The following is a 20,314-nucleotide window of genomic DNA, read 5'->3' as shown; positions in this document are numbered from 1 at the left end:
AGTTGCATAACCTTTGACAGCATCAGCTGACCTGACCCACTGGACTGTGGGTGGGTCTCTATCCTGCTTGTTTGGTGCAAGAATTTACCAGGTAGCTGAGCAAATGAGTAATTTCCTAGCATGTGTCCTACGCAGAAAATAGAAACAGGACATATGACTTTTTGAATGACATTGGTGTCTTCTCATGCTGAGAAGTTAAATAGCACTGCCAACCTTTTATATAGTGCTAAGTAATTCTCTTTCCATCAGGCACTTCCTCAATATCTTCTGATACCATACCCTTAAGAGATGTGATTGCTCTTGGGATGGCATGTCCAATGGCAAAAAGTATCTATCAGCCAGGCGCGGTGGCTCACGCCTGTAATCCCAGCACTTTGGGAGGCAGAGGTGGGTAGATCACCTGAGGTCAGGAGTTCGAGACCAGCCTGGCCCACATAGTGAAACCCCATCTCTACTGAAAATACAAAAATTAGCCAGGCGTGGTAGTGGGCTCCTGTAATCCTAGATGCTTGGGAGGCAGGAGGATTGCTTGAAGCCGGAACGCAGAAGTTGTAGTGAGCTGAGATCACGCCACTGCACTCCAGCCTGGGCAACAAGAGCGAAATTCTGTCTCCAAAAAAAAAAAAGTGTATTTCTTTTTGAGGTCGTTTCCCTAAGCAGGAATCTTGAACCTCCTGTTGACTTTGGCAGTGAACCAAGTGCACCTACCACCTTGTGTTTAGATGGTTGGTTCTGCTCCATCTTAGCACTTGAGCAGGTTTTAGTGGGGTGCTGTGAGGTAGTCTGCTGGCCTGGTATTCCTCATACTTGGGAACAGTGGGGTGGTGATGTTTCATTGCTGCTGTAGGTCTCTGGAATGTCATGGACTAGACTTTCTGAACGTACACTTTCTGGTTTTCTAGAAGAATGTCACCGAGCAGGAGCACAAGCAGTCTCTGCAGCTCACTTTCCGTTCACTGTGCACGTATTTTAGGTAAGTTGGTTGTTCTTTTTAATTGTCAGATAACTCAAATCTTTGCAAAGTTGTTTTCTTGAGCTCACCCTTCCTTTTATGTGCCTTCGAAGTAGTACTTCCTTCCACCCAGTTAGAAAGCCGAGTTTCTGTGGGTGACCCAAATAGTGGTAAAATAATAATCTTGTTGACAGCCCAATCCAGTTCCCTTCGATTTTAAGACAATTTCAAATTGAGCCCATTGAGGGTCTTTTTGAACACTTCAGTTTCCAAGTGATGTTTAACAACAAAAACTGAAGCCAAAGGAATGTAGGGTCCTGTATTCGTGTCTACGTTAAAACCAGCTACAGCAGCCCAGAGTGATAGTTTGCAGAAGGAAGTGTGCTGGGAGGGGAGGGCTTTGAGATTTTTGCCTGTTGCAGCTACCAGAGAAGCTAAATGGGCCTGTAGGCTTCATTACTAGAGGTATCGACTCTTGAAGGAGGAAGGGAACTAGTATCCTGAGCGACTGCCTGCAAGTCAGACTATACCTGGTATGGATGCCAGACTTAGAGGACTGTCTGTTTAAAATGTGCTCGGAATCAAGTGGGAAGGATGCTGAAAGGGCCTGGGGCTGTCCTGTGAAAACGTTTGAAGACACAAGGAACGTTTAGCCAGGACTTTCAAGCTAGCAGTCGTGAGATGAGCTGTATTTCATATTGGTGGCCAAGGTGATTTATTCATCAGCCTTCTGCCTCAGGATCTCTTCCAGGACTGGAGGGTTTGTGAGTCTGTGCTACTGGAAGCACGTGTGGACGGACAGCGGCACAGCCCCAGCTGGGTCCGCGGCCTGTATTCCCGACCCAAACTCCTCCCGTCCCATGGAACTGACACTGAAACCTTTCTGCGCTCTGTTTTGGAAACTTTTAAGACAGTATAAAAATCTTTCTCCTGAAGCCAGGTGTCAGGACTCATTTGTATCGTTTCAGTGACAAGGATCCAGGCGGCCTCCTGCTTTTACCTGAGAAGAACGAGCTGGCCAAGATGAACATCAGTGAAGTCCTGGCGGTCATGGACACCCTCCTGTGTGTTGCTGCTCGAGAGGTATCCGATGGCTGTCTCGCTGTTTTCTTTGTCTCGTGCTTGTGGGGGCATGTGATGTGGCAGTTCTTGTGTCCGCCTTTGCCTCTTTGTAGTATGAATGTACATTGTTGTGGTTTTTCCTGTTGGTGGTATTGTTTTGAGATAGGGTCTTGCTCTCTCACCCAGGCTGGGGTGCCGTGGCACAATCACAGCTCACTGCAGCTTCCACTTCCCAGGCCCAAGCGATCCTCCCACCTCAGTCTCCCAAGTAGCTGGGACCACAGGCACACGCCACCATGCCCAGCTAATTGTTAAATTATTTGTAGAGACGAGGTCTCTCTGTGTTGCCCAGGCTGGTCTTGGACTCCTGGGATCAAGAAATCCTCCCACTTCGGCCTCCCAAAGTGCTGAGATTACAGGTGTGAGCCACTGTGCCTGGCATGAATATACTTTGTTACTTGACCCTTACAAATGATCACAAAGGTTTCCCAGCCAGCCCTTGCAAACAAGTGAGGCGTGTTAGGGTTCTTGGTAGTCAGCAAACAATAAAAACACAGAAGTGCTCGATAATGCTTACTGTGGAAAAAGAGGAATGGATTTGTATCAAGTCCCCTTGTAGTGGTTGTCAGTGAGCCCAACACATAGTTATGTGTCAGTGGTGTGAATTTTCAGGAAGACTACTTGGACTTTAAAAAATAAATTCAGGGCCGGTCACAGTGTCTCACGCCTGTAATCCCAGCACTTTGGGAAGCCAAGGCGGGCTGATCACCTGAGGTCAGGAGTTCAAGACCAGCCTGACCAACATGGAGAAATACAAAAATACAAAATTAGCTGGGCTAATTTAATTAATTACAAATTAGTTCCCTTTCTAAAAATATAAAATTAGCTGGGCATGGTGGCTCATGCCTGTAATCCCAGCTACTCAGGAGGCTTAGGCAGGAGAACTGCTTGAACCTGGTAGGTGGAGGTTGTGGTGAGCCTAGATCACACCATTGCACTCCAGCCTGGGCATCAAGAGCGAAACTCTGTCTCCCCAAAAAAAAAAAAAAAAAAAAAAAAAAAAAAAGAAATTCAGATTTCTTAGCAATTTCGTAGACTAATCAAATCTGAAAGTATATTATCTTTTTTCTGTGTTAATGGTTTTTTTAATTTGCTTTTTTTTAAAATATAAGGGATTTTCTTTCTTAAAATGTAGTTTATGCTCCAGATGGATCAGTCACTTGGGATATTTGACAGAAAAAAGATTTCTAGATCCCACCCTAAACTGCTGATTCAAAATCTCTAGGGATAGAGCATAAGAACCTGCATTTTTCTAAGCACACCGAGAGATGCTAAAGTGATAGCACCCCCACACTGGGAGACCAAGAACTACCTCACTGGGCTAAATGTGGGAAGCAGAGAGTTGGAGGAGATTCTGTCACACACCAGCCCAAACCACATCCTTGAGGTGTCTAATGATGTGGACTTCAAGGTGGCTTTTCTTTTGTGGCTGATAACTTGTATCTTTTGACTGAACTTGGTGTCTTTAAATCTCTCACATTTTTGCGGGTGCCTTACTGTTTTGAGTTGCTGTTAGAGCCATGATTTCATTCATTCCCAGCTGCCTGGAGTGCTGGTCCATCAGCAGGTATCCCCCCCCGCAATTCACTGATGGGGACCTCAGAGCGGTTGTAGGTTGCTTGTAGGTTATCATGTGCCAAGGTTGCTCTCCCACTGACCACGGTTTAGATCTAGTATTAATTTAGATCTAGGGTCACATTGACTTCATAAGCCTCAACTTTGTTTTTAATCAAAAACTGCTCTGCTTTTTGCTGTCACATTAATTTTCTGTTACTTCTGCTTTCTGGCTTATTTCCAGACTCTTCTGCCCATCTCTGAGTCTTCCTTAAAAAACCCGCTTCAGTCTACAGCTCATCAGTATGTGTTCTCGGCCCTAGTTAGCCATGGCTCATTCTAATCTCCGTCCTTATTTCTGCATTTCCCATACCTTCCCTTTCTTCTGGAGCTCGTCCAATTCTACCTGTTTCTCAGATCCCTGAAGCCTGAACTAAGTTCTCCCCCTCAGTAGTCTGTCTTCTGTAGTTACATCATCAGTGCCGCTGGGCAGAAACCTTCAGTGTTCTCCCCTGGTTCTCATAGGCATCGATTCTGCCCCGCGTGTGAGGAGTGGGTAGGTGCTAGAGTCAGGACTGAAACTGGGGCTGTTTGACTCAGAGCCTTGTCCTCTTTCCACTAGGTAAGATAGGCCAGATTTATTTTAAGATGTATGTGGAGAAATGAGATAGCATTCGCCCAAGAGAATTTCGCATAATTGTATACCATTTGGAGATCAGATGTGTGCCTTTTCTTCTCTTTCACTTACCTGTGGTACAAAAGAAGTTACAGATATCATTGAACCTCCTTGCTAGAGATGCAGCTATTAATGTGTTTCCCTGAATTATCTTTCAGTAAAAGACATTTATAGTTATACTAAAGAGTTAAGGTTCAATTAGGAAAAAAAATTAAAGGTCATCAGAAATGTACCTAGTCTGAAATTTTTCTCATGAATCTGTCAAATTCAACAAATAACCACTGAATGCCTGCTGTGTGCTAGGCCCTGTGCTAGGAACGGGATACAGTGATGTAAAAAAAAGCACAGTCTTGAGGAGCAAATATATAATCAGGTAGTTGTAACAATGCAGCAAGGGTCTTTTTCAAAGACTAGACATTCCCAGTATCTCTGAGTCCATTTCCCTCCATCCACATACCTTTTCATGGCTCACTCGCTTCCCTTGCCAGACGTGACCATCAGCCTGAAGTTTGTGTTCACCGTTTCCTTGTTCTTCTTTCTACTTACTCCTACACAGCGCATCTGTATCGCCTGGGTTTTACCTCTAATGGAATCATATAGTGTACAGTCTTCCGTGTCTGGAGGTCAGATAACCCTTCAAAGAAACTTTTGAGAACAAAGGTGATGGTTAGAGAGCCATAGAGGCAGGAATAATTATTTTTTTAAGGTGGGAGCGGTTTAACTGAAGGCTTGAGGGAAGGAGCCAGAGAAAGGAGATTTTAAGATGTAAGAGAAAGATACCCAGTGGGGTAAGGTTCCTGAGGTGGCAGAAGGAGATGTCACATGGAATAAAAAACCTTTGTAAAGGTTCCGAAAAGCTGCAGGGAAAGAGGGGAGTAATTTCGTAATTCCATCTTTCTTGGTCACTGCTGGGTTGAAAGCTGTGTCGTGACTGTTTTCATAGCTATAGTTTGTTTTTGCTGGTGACAGCTGCTGCTTTAGGGGATGCCCTTGGCTATGCTCTGTGAATGGCTTTGTCATGAACACTTTCTGTTTGTCTCCTCCCTTGTAGTGCGAGCTGTTAATGCTCAGTGGGGCCCCAGGGGAGGTTGGCTCTGTGCTCTTCTCCCTGTTCTGGTCCGTCCAAGGCAGCCTGCTATCCTGGTGCTACCTGCAGCTGAAGAGCTCGGATTCTGGAGCCAAAGATCTTGCCGTGGACCTTATTGAAAAATGTGAGTTTCAATATGAAATCCATGAAAACAGATGGCGTTTGGGTTTTGACTCTGAGTATGTTCTCTTCTTTAGTAACTCATGCATTGAGTGTGCATATGGTTTTCTTCATCACAATTCAGATTCTTGGACTGGTTTGGACTAATTAAAATAAAATTCAGCAGCATGTCTTTTTGTCCAGAGTTTCCTCTCTGAGCGTGGTATGCCTAAGTATTTTTATTGTAGAATTAGATCATTTCACAGCCTAAACACTGGTTTTGCAATCATATAGCACTCTTACGAGACGTCTCATTCTTCGGGAGAGTCTATCCCTGTTTTAATCAGTCATCTAAAAATGAAAGTCTTGAATTTTAAAAATCTAAGGTGTATGAGCATTGCTGTGACCTTTGCTGATTACCGAGAATAATTAGATTCCTGTTCTGTAAACTCACAGAAAGTTATATGAAACCCAACAGGTGCTGACAAATTATACATGGAAAATTTAGTACCATCAAACTTGGTCCTAGCAACTGTGACAAGAACACTTATATTGGGCCCTGCCACCTAGAGCTTGGCCTGTTAGATTGGTCCACCTAATGCACGGGCTCATTGTAAACAGAAGGAAAAGGCAGGGCTGACAGCTGGGTTAGTCAGGCATGTGATTTCACTTCTACGAGTGCTCCTCCACTTCATCAAAAGACCAAAAAAAAATCCCTTTAACAGTAGTCTTTTACTGAAATTCACACTGCTTCTTCCTCCCAGAAGAATGCATTAGGATGACACTGTGTGGCCTCGTGATCTTTGCTGTGGAATCCCCTCCACGGCTTCTGTAGTCCTCTTTATTCTTGTTCGTGGTGATAACTAAGCATGTGATATTTCTACTGCATAAAATATTAATTATTTTCTTTGTTTTGGCAGATGTGGGGCAGTTTCTGGCGAGCATGAGAGTGATTTTGGAATCCCTTTTGTCACAATATAGTGGAAAAACTATAGTAGAAAGATTATGTAATTCAGTGTTTTCAATGGCAGCTCGTCAACTGGTAAGAAAAACTGGCAGCTATTTGTAGTGAACCGGAAAGGGGTTGGGGATCTTCATCCCCAGGCCCAGCCTAAGGAGGACGCTGAGCGCTTATCCATCTTCCATTAGGTTATCTTCCTGCTGGACTTCTGCACTTTAGACATCCCACACTGCGTGCTCTTGCGAGAGTTCAGTGTCCTCACAGAACTCCTGAAGAAGCTCTGTAGTGGCCCCGAAGGAGGACTGAGGAAGGTAACTCGAGTTGGCACTTGAGCCGCCCTGTGTTTGCTCTCAGGAGTGATGGGACACACTTAGTGAAGTGGATGGCGGACTATAGATAGGCACAGCTGAGCAGCTTCTAGAAGGCTCCCTTGATTTTATCAGCGGTCTTGCCAACAAGGGTAAATACCAGTCCAAGTTGATGTGGCCTGGTCACCATTAGAAAGGAGACACAGATGAAAAGCTGTAGAGATGAATCTCATCATTTTATAGTTTATGAAGTTACATGAAAACCATTTAAGTGAATGAAAAACTTGAAGTCTAGAAGAGAAAATGTATGTTGTTTTTTATTTATTTATTTATTTATTTGAGATGGAGTCTCGCTCTATCGCCCATTCTGGAATGCAGTGGCGCAATCTCGGTTCACTGCAAGCTCCGCCTCCCGGGTTCACGCCATTCTCCTGCCTCAGGCTCTTGAGTAGCTGGGACTACAGGCGCCCGCCACCTCGCCCGGCTAATTTTTTTTGTATTTTTAGTAAAGATGGGGTTTCACCTTGTTAACCAGGATGGTCTCGATCTCCTGACCTTGTGATCCACCCACCTCAGCCTCCCAAAGTGCTGGGATTACAGGCGTGAGCCACCGCGCCCGGCCGAGAAAATGTATGTTGAAAGGCAAATTAGAAGGTTTTGTCTTTAGAAGACATTTCTCCCTTAATTTTGCATACTTAACGTTTAATCCCTGTCTTGTGTGAGCTTCATAACAACTTTGTGGCAGTAGAAAAGGCATTTATATTTAACAGGTAAAAAAGCAAAGACCCCCCCCCCCCCCCCCCCCCAAAAAAAAAAAAAAAAAGAAGGAGGGTAGGAGAAGAAGGGAGAGTGGATCCAGACTTGCCAGTGTCCCAAGTAAGAATGTGAGGTCTTTACTCATTCAGTACTTTTTCCACTGGGAGTTCACACTGGTAATGATTTGTAAGAAGTAGTTCTGTCATAGTTAAAAGGGAAAAGCTGGTCACAGAGTTTTTGTAGTGTAATAAAAGCACATCTGCTTTGCTGTGTGATGAATGTATGTTGATCTGTCTGTGAAGATGGGAATCTCAGGTGTGTCTTCGAGCCTGTGTGCTGGTTTGTGCAGGGCCGTCAAAGCCCATCTGCCTGGAGCACTGATGGAGAAACAGTCTGCTGCGTGTGGATAGGTGTCGAGTGATAGAACCTTTTCTCCCCCCGGCTCATTTGTTACCATAGCTGGATGTTGAGACCTGGCAACAGGAACAGCCTGTGGTGTTACATACGTGGACTAAGGAATCTGCCCACAACTATGAAAATAATTGCCATGAGGCATCTGTCTTTGTTAGCCCAGGGGCAACCTATTTTGAGGTGGAATTCGATGACAGGTGTGAAACTGAAAAAAGGTAAGACCTCTATGTTCTGTTACCCCTAAGCGATAATAGGTCAACAGTGAGAGAAGGAAGCTAATAGAGGTTATGCCTTCGCAGGTATGATTATCTGGAATTTACCGACGCTAGAGGTCGGAAAACACGCTATGACACAAAAGTTGGCACTGAAAAATGGCCCAAGGTGAGTGAGAGTCCCAGAAAGAGGTACCTACTTCTGCACCAACGCTTTTCCTCTTGTCGGCCTTCAAGGGGCAGTAGAGGTAAAGTCTTTGAAGGGAGGCATTTATGTTACACTTTTGTGAAAGGAAGGATTTGTATCAGAGTTTGACCAACTATAATCTGTCACCTGTTGTGTAAACATTGTTTTGGGGCACAGCAATGCCTATTTATCGTTTATAGCTGCTTTGGCACTGCAGTGGCAGAGTTGAGTAGTTGCAGCAGACAGCGTTGCCTAGAGTAAATGAAGAGCTTTCGTCCTTAACGGGACGAGCTGGTGGGTCTAGGAGGATGGCCCAGACCTTGTGATGGAAGCCAAGAGTCTGCCTCACAGTTAGAGCTGCTTGAGCTCTTGGGCTGGAGGTTTAGTGCTGCCTCAGACTGTTGACCCTCTCTCCGTGGTCAGTGGTCTTGGCAGGAGCAGAGGCATGCAAATGTGACCACTGGCTGAGTAGGTAGTGGACAGATGGTCACCCCAGGTGTAAAAAGCTGAGCAGCAGTGTTCTGCCAACTCTTCTTCTTCATGGGGTGCGGCTATGAATTTTCTGTTTCCGTCACCCCTTTGTACATTTCTCCATTAGTCATTTTGGACGTGTGGAAATAGAGATCAATTTTAAATTGAGATGTTTCTAGTCATGAAGAACATGCTTATTTCTGAAACACTCCTCCTCTAATCTGTCTGACCACATGATTTCTATTTGTCCCTAGAAAGTGACCTTCAAGGCTGGTCCTCGGTTGCAGTTCCTCTTTCACTCTGACAGCAGTCACAATGAATGGGGCTACAAATTCACCGTCACTGCCTACGGCCTGCCCGATGTTGCTGTGTCTTGGGGGCTGGATTTACAACTCCTTGTCTCCCGGCTGATGGGACGCCTAGCTTCCCAGTGCATGGCACTCAAGTCTGTGCATCGTAAGTCCACATTCCCGTTCCTTCCCTTCTCCTTGCAACCGTGGTGAAGTACAAGTTGCGTGCTTGCCCTCTTGTAGGTCATCTCCACTTAATGGCAAGGGGTTAATAATATTCCCTTTCAGTTTCCTTTATACCAAAAGAATAAAGTATCCACTCGACACCATTGTCATGAAGCTTTTTGCCTTAGACTTTGGAACATAGAGTGAGGGATGCCATGGATTCTCTGTCTGTGGAGGGTAACAGCTTTTATTTGGCAACATTGTCATTTTTTTGTAAGTAGGTGTAGGTGTAGTCCAACCAGAAGGCAGGAATATAGAATAAGTTGATTGCATATCCTTTAAATATGTGAATATTTATGTAAATATATGTAGATACGTGAATATGAATTTTGTTTTAAAGTGACTCATTCAGGGCTGAGCAAGGTCGCTCATGCGGGTAATCCCAGCACTTTAGGAGGCCAAGTGGGAGGATTTCTTTTTGAGACGGAGTCTCGCTCTGTCGCCCAGGCTGGAGTGCAGTGGCCAGATCTCCGCTCACTGCAAGCTCTGCCTCCCGGGTTCACGCCATTCTCCTGCCTCAGCCTCCCGAGTAGCTGGGACTACAGGCGCCCGCCACCTCGCCCGGCTAGTTTTTTGTATTTTTTAGTAGAGACGGGGTTTCACCGTGTTAGCCAGGATGGTCTCGATCTCCTGACCTCGTGATCCGCCCGTCTCGGCCTCCCAAAGTGCTGGGATTATAGGCGTGAGCCACCGCGCCCGGCCAAGGATTTCTTGATCCCAGGAGTTCAAAACCAGCCTGGGTAGCGTAGTGAGATCCCTATCTGTACGAAAATAAACGTGACAAGTAGCCAGGTGTGGTGGCACATGCCTTTTGTCTCAGCTACTTGGGAGGCTGAGGCAGCAGGATCACTTGAGCCCGGGAGTTGGAGGCTGCAGTGAGCTGTGATCATACTGCTGCACTCCAGTTGGGATAACAGAGAGAGACTGTCTCTTAAAAGGAAAAAGATGTGTTCAGTTTAGTTAGTTAGTTAATTATTCCAGGGAACAAGAAGTACAGAATTAAAACGTTCTACTATATTTTATTTCTTTATCATTTCTTGAGTTTTTCTAATTTTAGAAGTAAAATATAGAAAAATTACATAATGGAAAAAAACAAAGGAAAATAGAATCATCCTTAATCCTGACACTCAGAAGTAACTAATTTTCTTCTTTTCATATTTCTCCAAGAAAGAAAGAAATAACTATTAACATTTTTATTTCCACCTATTATTTTCCCTATGCTCATTTTAAACACATCTATGCTGGATATTTATTATTTGCTACATAATTAAGTTTACAAATTGTGAATGTTTTTCCATAATTAAATGTTCCTGAATGGCCTCATATTACATGCCAGGAATGGTTCATACCCTATTTTCAGCTTACTATAAATAGATTAGTCATTGCAAAGGTACCTTGTAACTGAAGTTGTTCCATAGAACAGTGGTATTGCAGGACTTGCTGGTTTAGCTTAATCTGTGATATGTGTTTACAAAGTATCACAATTACATTCTGGTATGTGGGTAAATTTTCTCTTTTAATAGTATTCATGTTTTTTTTTTTTTTTTAACCTTTTCTTTCTCATTTCAGAGATTCTCAATATATTAAGGCAAAAATAGAACTCTCAAGTGTCTTCTTGTCTTTCTAGAATTAGGAAGTAACATGGCTATACCTCAGGCAAAAATGGCATTAGTCCTAAGCTCCCCGCTGTGGAAACCTGTCTTCAGGCATCAGATTTGTCCAGAGTTGGAATTAGAAGCAAGCTGGCCCACTCACCCACACCAGAATAGTAAGGAGGTATTTACTCTTCTATTCTCTTTCTCTTTAGACTGGAAACTGCCTACAAGTATTTATTACTTTAAGTTATAAACACGTGTGTTTCTATCTTACTACCCGTATTAAGCAGTTAGCTCCTTGAGGCCAGAAACTATACCTTGTTAATTTGTTAACGCCACTGTGTCCCACAGGGGCTGGTGTGCAATAGTTGTTCAGAAATACTGAATGTGTGTCTTGGGTGAAATGTAGCAGGTGCTCAGTAAATCTCTGTTGGTGGAGTTATCAGGCAAACAATTGAGTGTACTTCTAGTGCCTGCTGAGTCAATCTTTAGAGGAATGATTTGTGCTATATCTTTTGTTCTCCGTAGAATTACAGCACATGATTTAGGTGTATAATATTTTAAAAACTAAAAGGTTTGCCCTGTCTCTATTTTTCCCCTCTCCTTCCCTCTATTTCTGTATTCTACTTCTCTTCCTTCCCCTCCCTTCCCTGCCCTGCCCCACATTATTCAGTAGTTAATTGCCAAATCCAGTGGCTCTTCCTCAGCTTCTGTTCTCCTTGCCTCTGTTAAATTTGGCTCCTTCAGACCCTCTCTTCTTTGGATCCATGCTAGTCCACTGTCTTCTCTTACATCTGACTGCCCACCTGCCTCCTTCACTGAGTTTTCATATTCCTCCTTCCCTAAAGGGTAGGCTTTATTCAGGCTTTCTTCCCTTCCCCACAGCCCACCAAGACTTCATCCTCTCCACTTTCTTCTCCTGTCACATTGCGGCACTAATTCCTAATATCAGTCTCCAGGTCTGGTTTTCTCCCTGCTCCAAGTATCTGTTTCCATCTTCCTGTGAGGCATTTCCGTTTAAATGTCCTGACTCCCCTTAACTCAGAAGTGTAAAACCAAAGACGGGTCACTTCTGTGATGGTCATTGTTTCCCCAGGCCTGAAGCCACTGCTCCCTAGCATCCCCTGTCCTCACCTGTCTCCCATTCCTGTCCAGTCAGCCTGCAGGTCCTGTGGATTCTTCCTCATGATGTTCGTCTCTGTCCTTTCCTCTGTCTGCATCTTTATCCGGGCCCTCATTCGCACCTGCCTTATGACATTGGTACCTACCAAGTTTTTTTTATAATCACTGCATTATCTTGTCATTCCACTGCCAAGCACCATTAATGGCTCCCCATTGCCCACAGGGTGAAGTCTAACTCCTCAATGTGACAGTCAAGGCTCTCTGCAGTCTCCTTTCACCTTACCTATCTGACTCTAGTTCCCATCACTCCCCAGCTGAGACTTCAGGCCAGGTCAGTCTCCCCACTGACTCGTAACCTCTGCTAATGGTTATGTTCGTCAGGGCCAAGTCTGCCAATCCTTCAGGGTCCAGGCCAAAGCCCATATCCTCCAGGAGGCTTTTCTTAATTACTGTAACCTGCCAGGATCTCTCTCCTTTGAATTCTCAGCACTGGGTATCCCTTCTAGGCATTTTGCACTTGATAAGCTTTTGCTTTACGGGAATGCTAGTTCTAATGCTTTTAATGTTTTATTTATGTTTATCTTTTTTTTTAAACTCATATCTCTGTCTGGTCTTCCTAAAATAGATTTAAACTTCCAGAGAGTGTTCACTGTGTTTTATACTTCTGCTTTGGCCTAGTAGTTTGCTCAATAAATTTTATTTTTTGAATGAATGTGTTAAATGTGATGGATCTATTTTTTGTTTCCAGGTTAAGAACATTCCTGACGACCCCTGCCGCCATTTTCTTCTTGATTTTGCCCAGTCAGAGCCTGCTCAGAACTTCTGTGGGCCATATTCAGAACTTTTCAAAGGATTCATACAGGCATGTAGAAAACAGGCCCCAAAGACAGATATAGTTGCTGGTTCCACTATTGATCAAGCTGTGAACGCCACCTTTGCTGCTCTGGTGTATCGCACTCCAGATTTATATGAGAAGCTGCAAAAATATGGTAACTTTATTACAGGGAATGTTTTTGATCTGAAGGCTAATTGCTAAGTTTTAAGAAAGCCTATCTTAAGTGAACATTGAAAATATTTTAACATACAAACACATTTCTATAACTGTAAACATCATCTTGTTAGTCCTACTTTGCCTATTAAAAGATTCTTGGCCAATTTACAGTTAGCAGATTGTAATGTGTGCATCTAACTTTGAGTTGCAAAATTAGCAGGTAAATTATCTTTCTCCAGAATTCCCATGGAAAACTGCCGAGAAATTTAATGGAAAGAAACCTTCGCTTGGGTCCTGGTCCCAGTGCAAAAAACTCAAAAGTTGTGCAGCTTCAGGTTAATCAGACAACCTTTCTGCACCTCAGTTTCTTTATCTGTAAAATTGGTTTAAGGTTGATTCGCTCTAACATTCTGAGAAATTCCAATTAAAATCACAAATGTTGAAGTTCTTGAATGTAGTAATAACCAAGGAGGAAGCTGTAAGTATTAACTGTTACCTTTAGCTAGCTTGCAGCGTCTTCATAGCATCACCCCGCTGGGCTTCCTTTGCTGACAGCCTTGTCCTCACCATCTCTTTTCCTCATGTCTCTTAAGGATGCCATCTCTGTATTTACCCTGCTACCCTGCGCCTAGCAGGACCCACAAGGAGGGAGAGTCTCTCTACCTTCATACTTAATCAGGGGAAAAGTGTTTCAAACCCTACCTAGAGATGAGGTATGGGTTTCCCTAAGCACCTGGCAGGGTATGTGTTCTTTACGTAGTGCAGGTGAAAAAAGCAAAAACAGGGCTTCCTTCCATTATAGTGGGTAATTGACTGTTGCTCGTTTTGTTTTGTTTTGTTTTGTTCTGTTTTATTCTATTTTATTTTATTTTATTTTATTTTATTTTTTTATTGTTTGAGACGGAGTCTCACTCTGTCACCCAGGCTGGAATGCAGTGGCGTGATCTTGACTCACCACAACCTCCACCTCCTGGGTTCAAGCAATTCTCCTGCCTCAGCCTCCTGAGTAGCTGGGATTACAGTCCCCCATCACCACACCTGGCTAATTTTTGTATTTTTAATAGAGATGGGGTTTCGCCCTGTTGGCCAGGCTGGCCTCGAACTCCTGAGTTCAGGTGATCCACCCACGTCGGCCTCCCAAAGTGCTGGATTTACAGACATGAGCTACCGCACCCAGCCTCATTTTGTTATTATTGATATTTTTATTCCTACCACCTTTATTGCTCAGTCCTTTGGATCTCACATTGCAGAATTTATTTTCTGATTGTTAAAACATCTTGATTACATCCCCAAATCTTAGTATCTCCTTTAAAAAGCTGCTCAAATAAACAAAACTGCATTGAGACATGAGTGATTTATGGAAACAAATCTCATATGGAAGAGTTTTTCTCTGCTGAGGAATCAAGGGGGTGATGTAACCGGTATGATTTTGTTGGGGGGAAAGACAATATGTATTTTTGTAATCAAATTATAGTAAGAAAGCTGGATAATCTTTTTACTTGAAGGAATTTTCAGTAGAGGGATAAAAGCCTGTGGGTTGAAAGCTGAGAAATGGAAGGCTACCTGCTGTGGGAAAATTCAGGCTGTGTTCGGATATCACATACCTGTTTGCAGAGGAGAAAACACACAGTCAACTGTGGGAACTCGACAACTGTGGGAACTGGAACTGTCTTGCTGTGCGCAGGCTGTTTCTAGAACGCCTGCCATTGTTGGTTTGAAGGAGGCCAGGCTTGTCTTAGTTCTTTCTGTCTCTGCCTTTATGATATAGATATTGATGTAAATATTGTATGTCTAAGGACTATTTCTGAGTTAAGACTGAACTACTTTGAGAGTGGTCTTTGTCTAGCAAATTTGCTCATCTTTGTCTAAAAATTGGTCACTGGGGTTAGAAAGGGTGGGGAGGAGTTTTTCAACTTGAATATAAGCTGCTTGAGGGCAGGAACTTTGTCTGTTTTTCTCAGCATAGTATTCCCAGTGTCTAGTATAGCCCTGGCATATTCCAGGGCTTCAGGAAATACTTACTACATTGTAACATAGATGCAAAAGAGAGCTTCACACTCTTCTAGTATATTATCTTTTGGGCTTTAGCTGAAGACAAGGGGCAAGCCTCAGATCTTTCTTTAAAATTTTTTTTTGTTAGGCTGGGCGCAGTGGCTCATGCCTGTAATCCCAGCACTTTGGGAGGCCAAGGCAGGCGGATCACCAGAGGTCAGGAGTTTGAGACCAGCCTGGCCAATACGATGAAACCCCGTCTCTACTAAAAATACAAAAATTAGCCGGGCGTGGTGTCATGCGCCTGTAATTCCAGCTACTTGGGAGGCTGAGACAGGAGAATTGCTTGAATTGCTTGAACCCGGGAGGCAGAGGTTGCAGTGAGCCAAGATTGTGCCGTTGCACTAGTCTGGGAAATGAGCAAAACTCTGTATCAAAAAAAAAAAAAAAATTGTTATTTTTCTAATTATTAAAAAAAAACCTGTTTATGTAGAAACTTAAGTATAGAAAAGTTTAAAATAATTATTAACTACAGTCTCACCACTTAGAACCTTTATGAACATTTTTCTGTTTACCTGGACTTTTATGTAGGTATATTCATATGTATATCTGTATATATATGTATCGATACATGTTTTATTCTTTTGTTTGTTTTTAGAGATAGGGTCTTGCTTTCTTGCCTAGGCTGGAGTGCAGGGGCACAGTTGTAGCCCACTGTAACCTTGAATTCCTGGTCTCAAGTGATCTTCCTACCTCATTCTCCCTAGTAGCTAGGACTACAGGTGCATGCCAGTGTGCCTGGACAATTTTTTATTTTTTGTAGAGACAGAGTCTTGCTATGTTGCCTGGGCTGGTGTTGAACTCCTGGCCTCGAACGATCCACCTTTGGTCTCCCAAAGCACTGGGACTGGAGTTTGAGGCTGCAGTGAGCTATGATGCACTCCAGCCTGGTTGATAGAGTAAGACCCTATCTCTTAAAAAACTTTAAAAAATAAGAATAATTTTATTATTATTATTCTTAGAATTATTCTGTTCTTAGAATTCTATTCTATTCTATTCTTAGAATTATTATATATTCTAAAACGCTGGGATTATAAGTGTGAGCTGCTGCACTTGGCTTCCATGTCTGAAATATATATACTCTCTTTAAATAAGATCATTTTGTTTATACTGTTTCATAACCTGCTTTTTTACTTAATATACCATGAACTTTCTTCCTTTTCAATAATTACTTTTTACTCACTGTTAATATTTAAAAATCTTTACTTTTAGTATTTTTTATATCTTTTAATATTTTACTCGCTTTTAAAATTATTTCCATTTTAGAAATTATTAGTTTGAAAAAAGTTAGTTTGAAATAACACAAGAACCCACACAGGTATTTGTGGCTTAATTGAATATTTTTTTTTCCCTAAATCTCTCTTACCATCCCTGGTGTGTGATTGTCAGGAGGCCTTTTTATGTACTTCAGCAGATTCAGATCTTTTGTGCTTAATGTTACAGTAGTGAATTGTGTTACCCGAATGTAATCTCCGTCTCTGCTTCTTTCCCCAGTCAACAGTGGAGGCAAAATAGCCCTGAGTGATGAGTTTGCCCAGGTTTATTCCTTGGCAGATGGGATTCGAATATGGATGGTAAGATTTTCCTTTGCATGTGATTTTGGTGTATTTTAGGTTTTCTACCATGATATCATGGAATTAAGATGAATTGTTCTCTTCTCAAGAATATAGCTTTAGGATTTTTGTTAAGCTAAAGTTTAGTGACATGAATAGATATAAAATAATTTAGAACCCATGAAATTGTAGTCTGGGCAGTTGAAAATAGAGGGTATAGGATTTAGTTGAGCCCTCTTTACATCTCTTCTTGGAACTCCATAGAGCTGGAGGAATAGCATCACTTTAGATACTGGGTAACCATGGACAGTTTTAGATCTCAGCATCACGTAGAGCTGTCCCCTCATTCAGAGTAGAATAGGGATGAAATTTTGGTTTAAACTGCAGCAGACTGGGTTTATGACCCTAGTAAGACTCTTTGTTTCTCTAGATCTCAGCTGCTTCTTTATCAGTACTAGATGGGCTTTAGAGAAAGCTCCTTGCAGCACCAGTGTTCTAGAAATTTTTAAGTAATAGGGTTGTGGGTATTACAAACCCCTCCTACATGATACAGCTGTAAAGTACTCTGTGGTCTCAATGCTGTGTGCTTTTGAAGTAGTTTGCCGTGGCTGTCCTTGCTTCCCTGCCTGGACAGCATAATGATGTGGCTCAAATTCTCCCCTAGTTAGAGATGAAGCAGAAGTCCCTAATGAGCCTGGGGAATGAAGCAGAAGAAAAACATAGTTCAGAAGCTACTGAGGCGAACCCTGAGAGCCTGGGTGAGTGTGCTAACACCAGCTGTTGTCCCTGAGCCTTCTGTTTTCGTTTCAGAGCCTGGAAAACCAGTGACTCACCTTCTAGATTATCTCAATTGAGGCTGTGTTGACCTAGGGAAAGTAATAGAGGTGCTAAATGTAGTATCCAAGGATGTATCATAAATAGAGAAAATCCCATAGAGGAGTGATTCTTTTATTGACCTCCAAATGGAACATCTTTCTAATCACTTCTCTTAGGAGGCATCAGGTGCTTTTTGAGCTACATCTTTTTTTCTTTTTTGAGATGGGGTCTTGTTCTGTCTCCCAGGCTGGAGTGCAGTGGTTCAGTCATATAGCTCACTGCAGCCTCCAACTCCTGGACTCGAGCAATCTTCCTAACTTAGCCTACCAGGTAGCTGGGACGTCAAGCAGGTGCCACAACACCTGGCTAATTTTTTTTCCTCTTTGTATTCCCCCTTGTTAAGCAATTAAAAAAATTTTTTTTTGCCTGAAACGATGGCTCACGCCTGTAATCTCAGCACTTTGGGAGGCTGAGGTGGGCAGATCACAAGGTCAGGAGATTGAGACCATCCTGGCTAACGTGGTGAAACCCCGTCTCTACTAAAAGTACAAAAACTTAGCCAGGCGAGGTGGCGGGCCCCTGTAGTCCCAGCTACTCGGGAGGCTGAGGCAGAAGAATGGCGTGAACCCGGGAAGCGGAGCTTGCAGTGAGCCAAAATCGTGCCACTGCACTCCAGCCTGGGCGACACAGCCTTTTTTTTTTTAGAGATGGGGTCTTGATTTGTTGCCCCAGCTGGTCTCAAACTCCCGGCCTCAAGTGATCTTCCCACCTCAGCCTCCCAAAGTGCTGGGATTATAGGCATGAGCCACTGCACCTGGCCTTGTTATGATTTTAAAGTGTGCTCACACTGAATATTCAGTGAAATTAAATAATTACCATTATTTTAAAAATATTATGGTTGTGTTATGTTTTAAAACTCATATTTTTAAGAGAAATATGCCAAAGATTTTTACAGATGCAATAGTGTGGTGCTGGAATGTGCGTGGAAGTAATCCGGGGAGCGGGGATTTGGTGGGGGTGAAACAGGATTGGCCCTGAATTAATAATTACTGAAGCTGAGTGACAGGTACATGGAGGAGTCCTCATGGTATTTTTTTTTCTGTATACATGTTTGAAAACATCTACAATAAAACGTTTTTTTAAAAGTGTGCTGATAGTCCTGGTGAGATTTTGATTTCTGTAATGAGATAAAATTTGATTCTGTTCTTCTGTTCTGCCAGTAAATATGTGTATCAGTTTTTTATGGTTTGGTTTGTTTGTTTGGAGACAGTGTCTCATTCTGTTGCCCAAGCTGGAATGCAGTGGCATGATCTCGGCTCACTACAGCTTCAACTTCTCAGACTCAAGCAATCCTTCGGCCTCAGCCTCCCAAGTAGATGAGATTATAGGCGTGTGCCACCATGTCTGGCTACTTTATTGTATTTTTTATAGAGATGGGGTTTCACGGTGTTACCCAAGCTGATCTCAGACTCCTGACCCCAAGTGATGCTCCCGCTTCGGCCTCCCAAAGTGCTGGGATTACAGGCGTGAGCCACCGCGCCAGGCCTATATCGCTTTATTCATGAAGCTGTCTCTTGCCCTAAGCTGTGATTTTTAACTTGATTATTTTCTCTCCAGAAGTAGGCAATACATTTAATTTTAACTTTTTTTTTTCAATTATGATTCTTGTTTGCATCTAGCAAAAGAGTGTATTGAGAAGAGTCTTCTGTTACTAAAATTCCTGCCCACGGGCATACGTTCAAAAGAAAGCTGCGACAAGGTGGAGACTGCCAACGAAACCAGTCATCTCCAGCCACTCGACAAGCGCCAGAGGACAAGCTCTGTGGTGGAAGAGCATTTCCAAGCCTCCGTATCTCCGACTGAGGCAGCACCCCCTGCCACAGGAGACTGGAGTCCTGGCCTGGACACCCAGCCAAAGCTGCCTTCCAGCAGCGGCCTTCCTGCTGCAGACGTGTCCCCTGCCACAGCTGAGGAGCCCTTGTCGCCTTCCACACCCACCCGGCGGCCTCCCTTCACCCGAGGGCGGCTCCGGCTGCTCTCCTTTCGATCCATGGAGGAGGCCAGACTGCTGCCCACAGTGAAAGAGAAATACCCTGTGCTGAAGGACGTCATGGACTTCATCAAGGATCAGTCGCTCTCGCCCAGGAGGTAAGCCAGTTGTCACCCTCCCGGCACTTTCTCTTTTTAAGCCGTAGGTACCCAGTCTAGTCAGAGGCTTGAAATGTGAAAAATGAGCAAATAGTATTTAGGGTAGATCAAGACCTGTTTTAGAATATTCAGGAAAATTTTTGATGGTTTTTTTTTTTCTTTAAAGAAGTAAGTTTTGGGTGGGCACAGTGGTTCATGCCTATCATCTCAGCAGTTTGGGAGGCTAACATGGGAGGATCACTTGGGGTCAAGAGTTCAAGACCAACCTGGGCAGCATAGTGAGAACCCCCTCTCTACAAAAAATTTTTTTTAAATTAGCTGAGGCTGGGCGCAGTGGCTCACACCTGTAATCCCAGCATTTTGGGAGGCTGAGGCAGGCGGATCACCTGAGGTCAGGAGTTCGAGACCCGCTTGGCCAACATGGTGAAACCCCATCTCTACTAAAAAGACAAAAATTGGCTGGGCGTAGTGGTGGACGCCTATAATCCCAACTACTCGGGAGGCTGAGGCTGGAGAATTGCTCGAACTTGGAAGGCGGAGGTTGCAGTGAGCCGAGATCACACCACTGTACTCCAGCCTGGGTGACAGAGCAAGACTCTGTCTCACACACACACACAAAAATTACCTGAGTGTGGTGGCACATGCCCATAGTCCCAGCTACCTGGGAAGCTGAGGCAGGAGGATCATTTGAGCCAGGTAGGTTGAGGCTACAGTAAGCCAAGATTA

At 43.5% G+C, this 20,314-nt stretch overlaps 1 protein-coding gene across 3 annotated transcripts in view; it reads left to right on the top strand.

The window, feature by feature from the left end:
- The window catches only part of ZZEF1 (zinc finger ZZ-type and EF-hand domain containing 1), a 141,711-nt gene that overhangs the window by 62,220 nt on the left and 59,177 nt on the right, over positions 1-20,314 (top strand). For all 3 annotated transcript variants that reach the window (XM_026449094.1, XM_026449095.1, XM_026449096.1), the window contains exons 17-29: positions 903-973; positions 1,921-2,035; positions 5,356-5,515; positions 6,411-6,532; positions 6,640-6,762; positions 7,975-8,141; positions 8,226-8,307; positions 9,051-9,252; positions 10,939-11,087; positions 12,777-13,017; positions 16,566-16,645; positions 17,289-17,382; positions 19,120-19,588. In XM_026449094.1, coding sequence (XP_026304879.1) covers positions 903-973; positions 1,921-2,035; positions 5,356-5,515; positions 6,411-6,532; positions 6,640-6,762; positions 7,975-8,141; positions 8,226-8,307; positions 9,051-9,252; positions 10,939-11,087; positions 12,777-13,017; positions 16,566-16,645; positions 17,289-17,382; positions 19,120-19,588 — 2,075 coding nt within the window. The remainder of the gene's footprint in view (positions 1-902; positions 974-1,920; positions 2,036-5,355; positions 5,516-6,410; positions 6,533-6,639; positions 6,763-7,974; positions 8,142-8,225; positions 8,308-9,050; positions 9,253-10,938; positions 11,088-12,776; positions 13,018-16,565; positions 16,646-17,288; positions 17,383-19,119; positions 19,589-20,314) is intronic.

This window comes from Piliocolobus tephrosceles, chromosome 16 (assembly GCF_002776525.5).
Source record: "Piliocolobus tephrosceles isolate RC106 chromosome 16, ASM277652v3, whole genome shotgun sequence".
NCBI lineage: Eukaryota > Metazoa > Chordata > Mammalia > Primates > Cercopithecidae > Piliocolobus > Piliocolobus tephrosceles.
The sequence above is the reverse complement of the archived record's forward strand: the minus strand, read 5'-3'. Positions and strand labels throughout refer to the sequence as shown.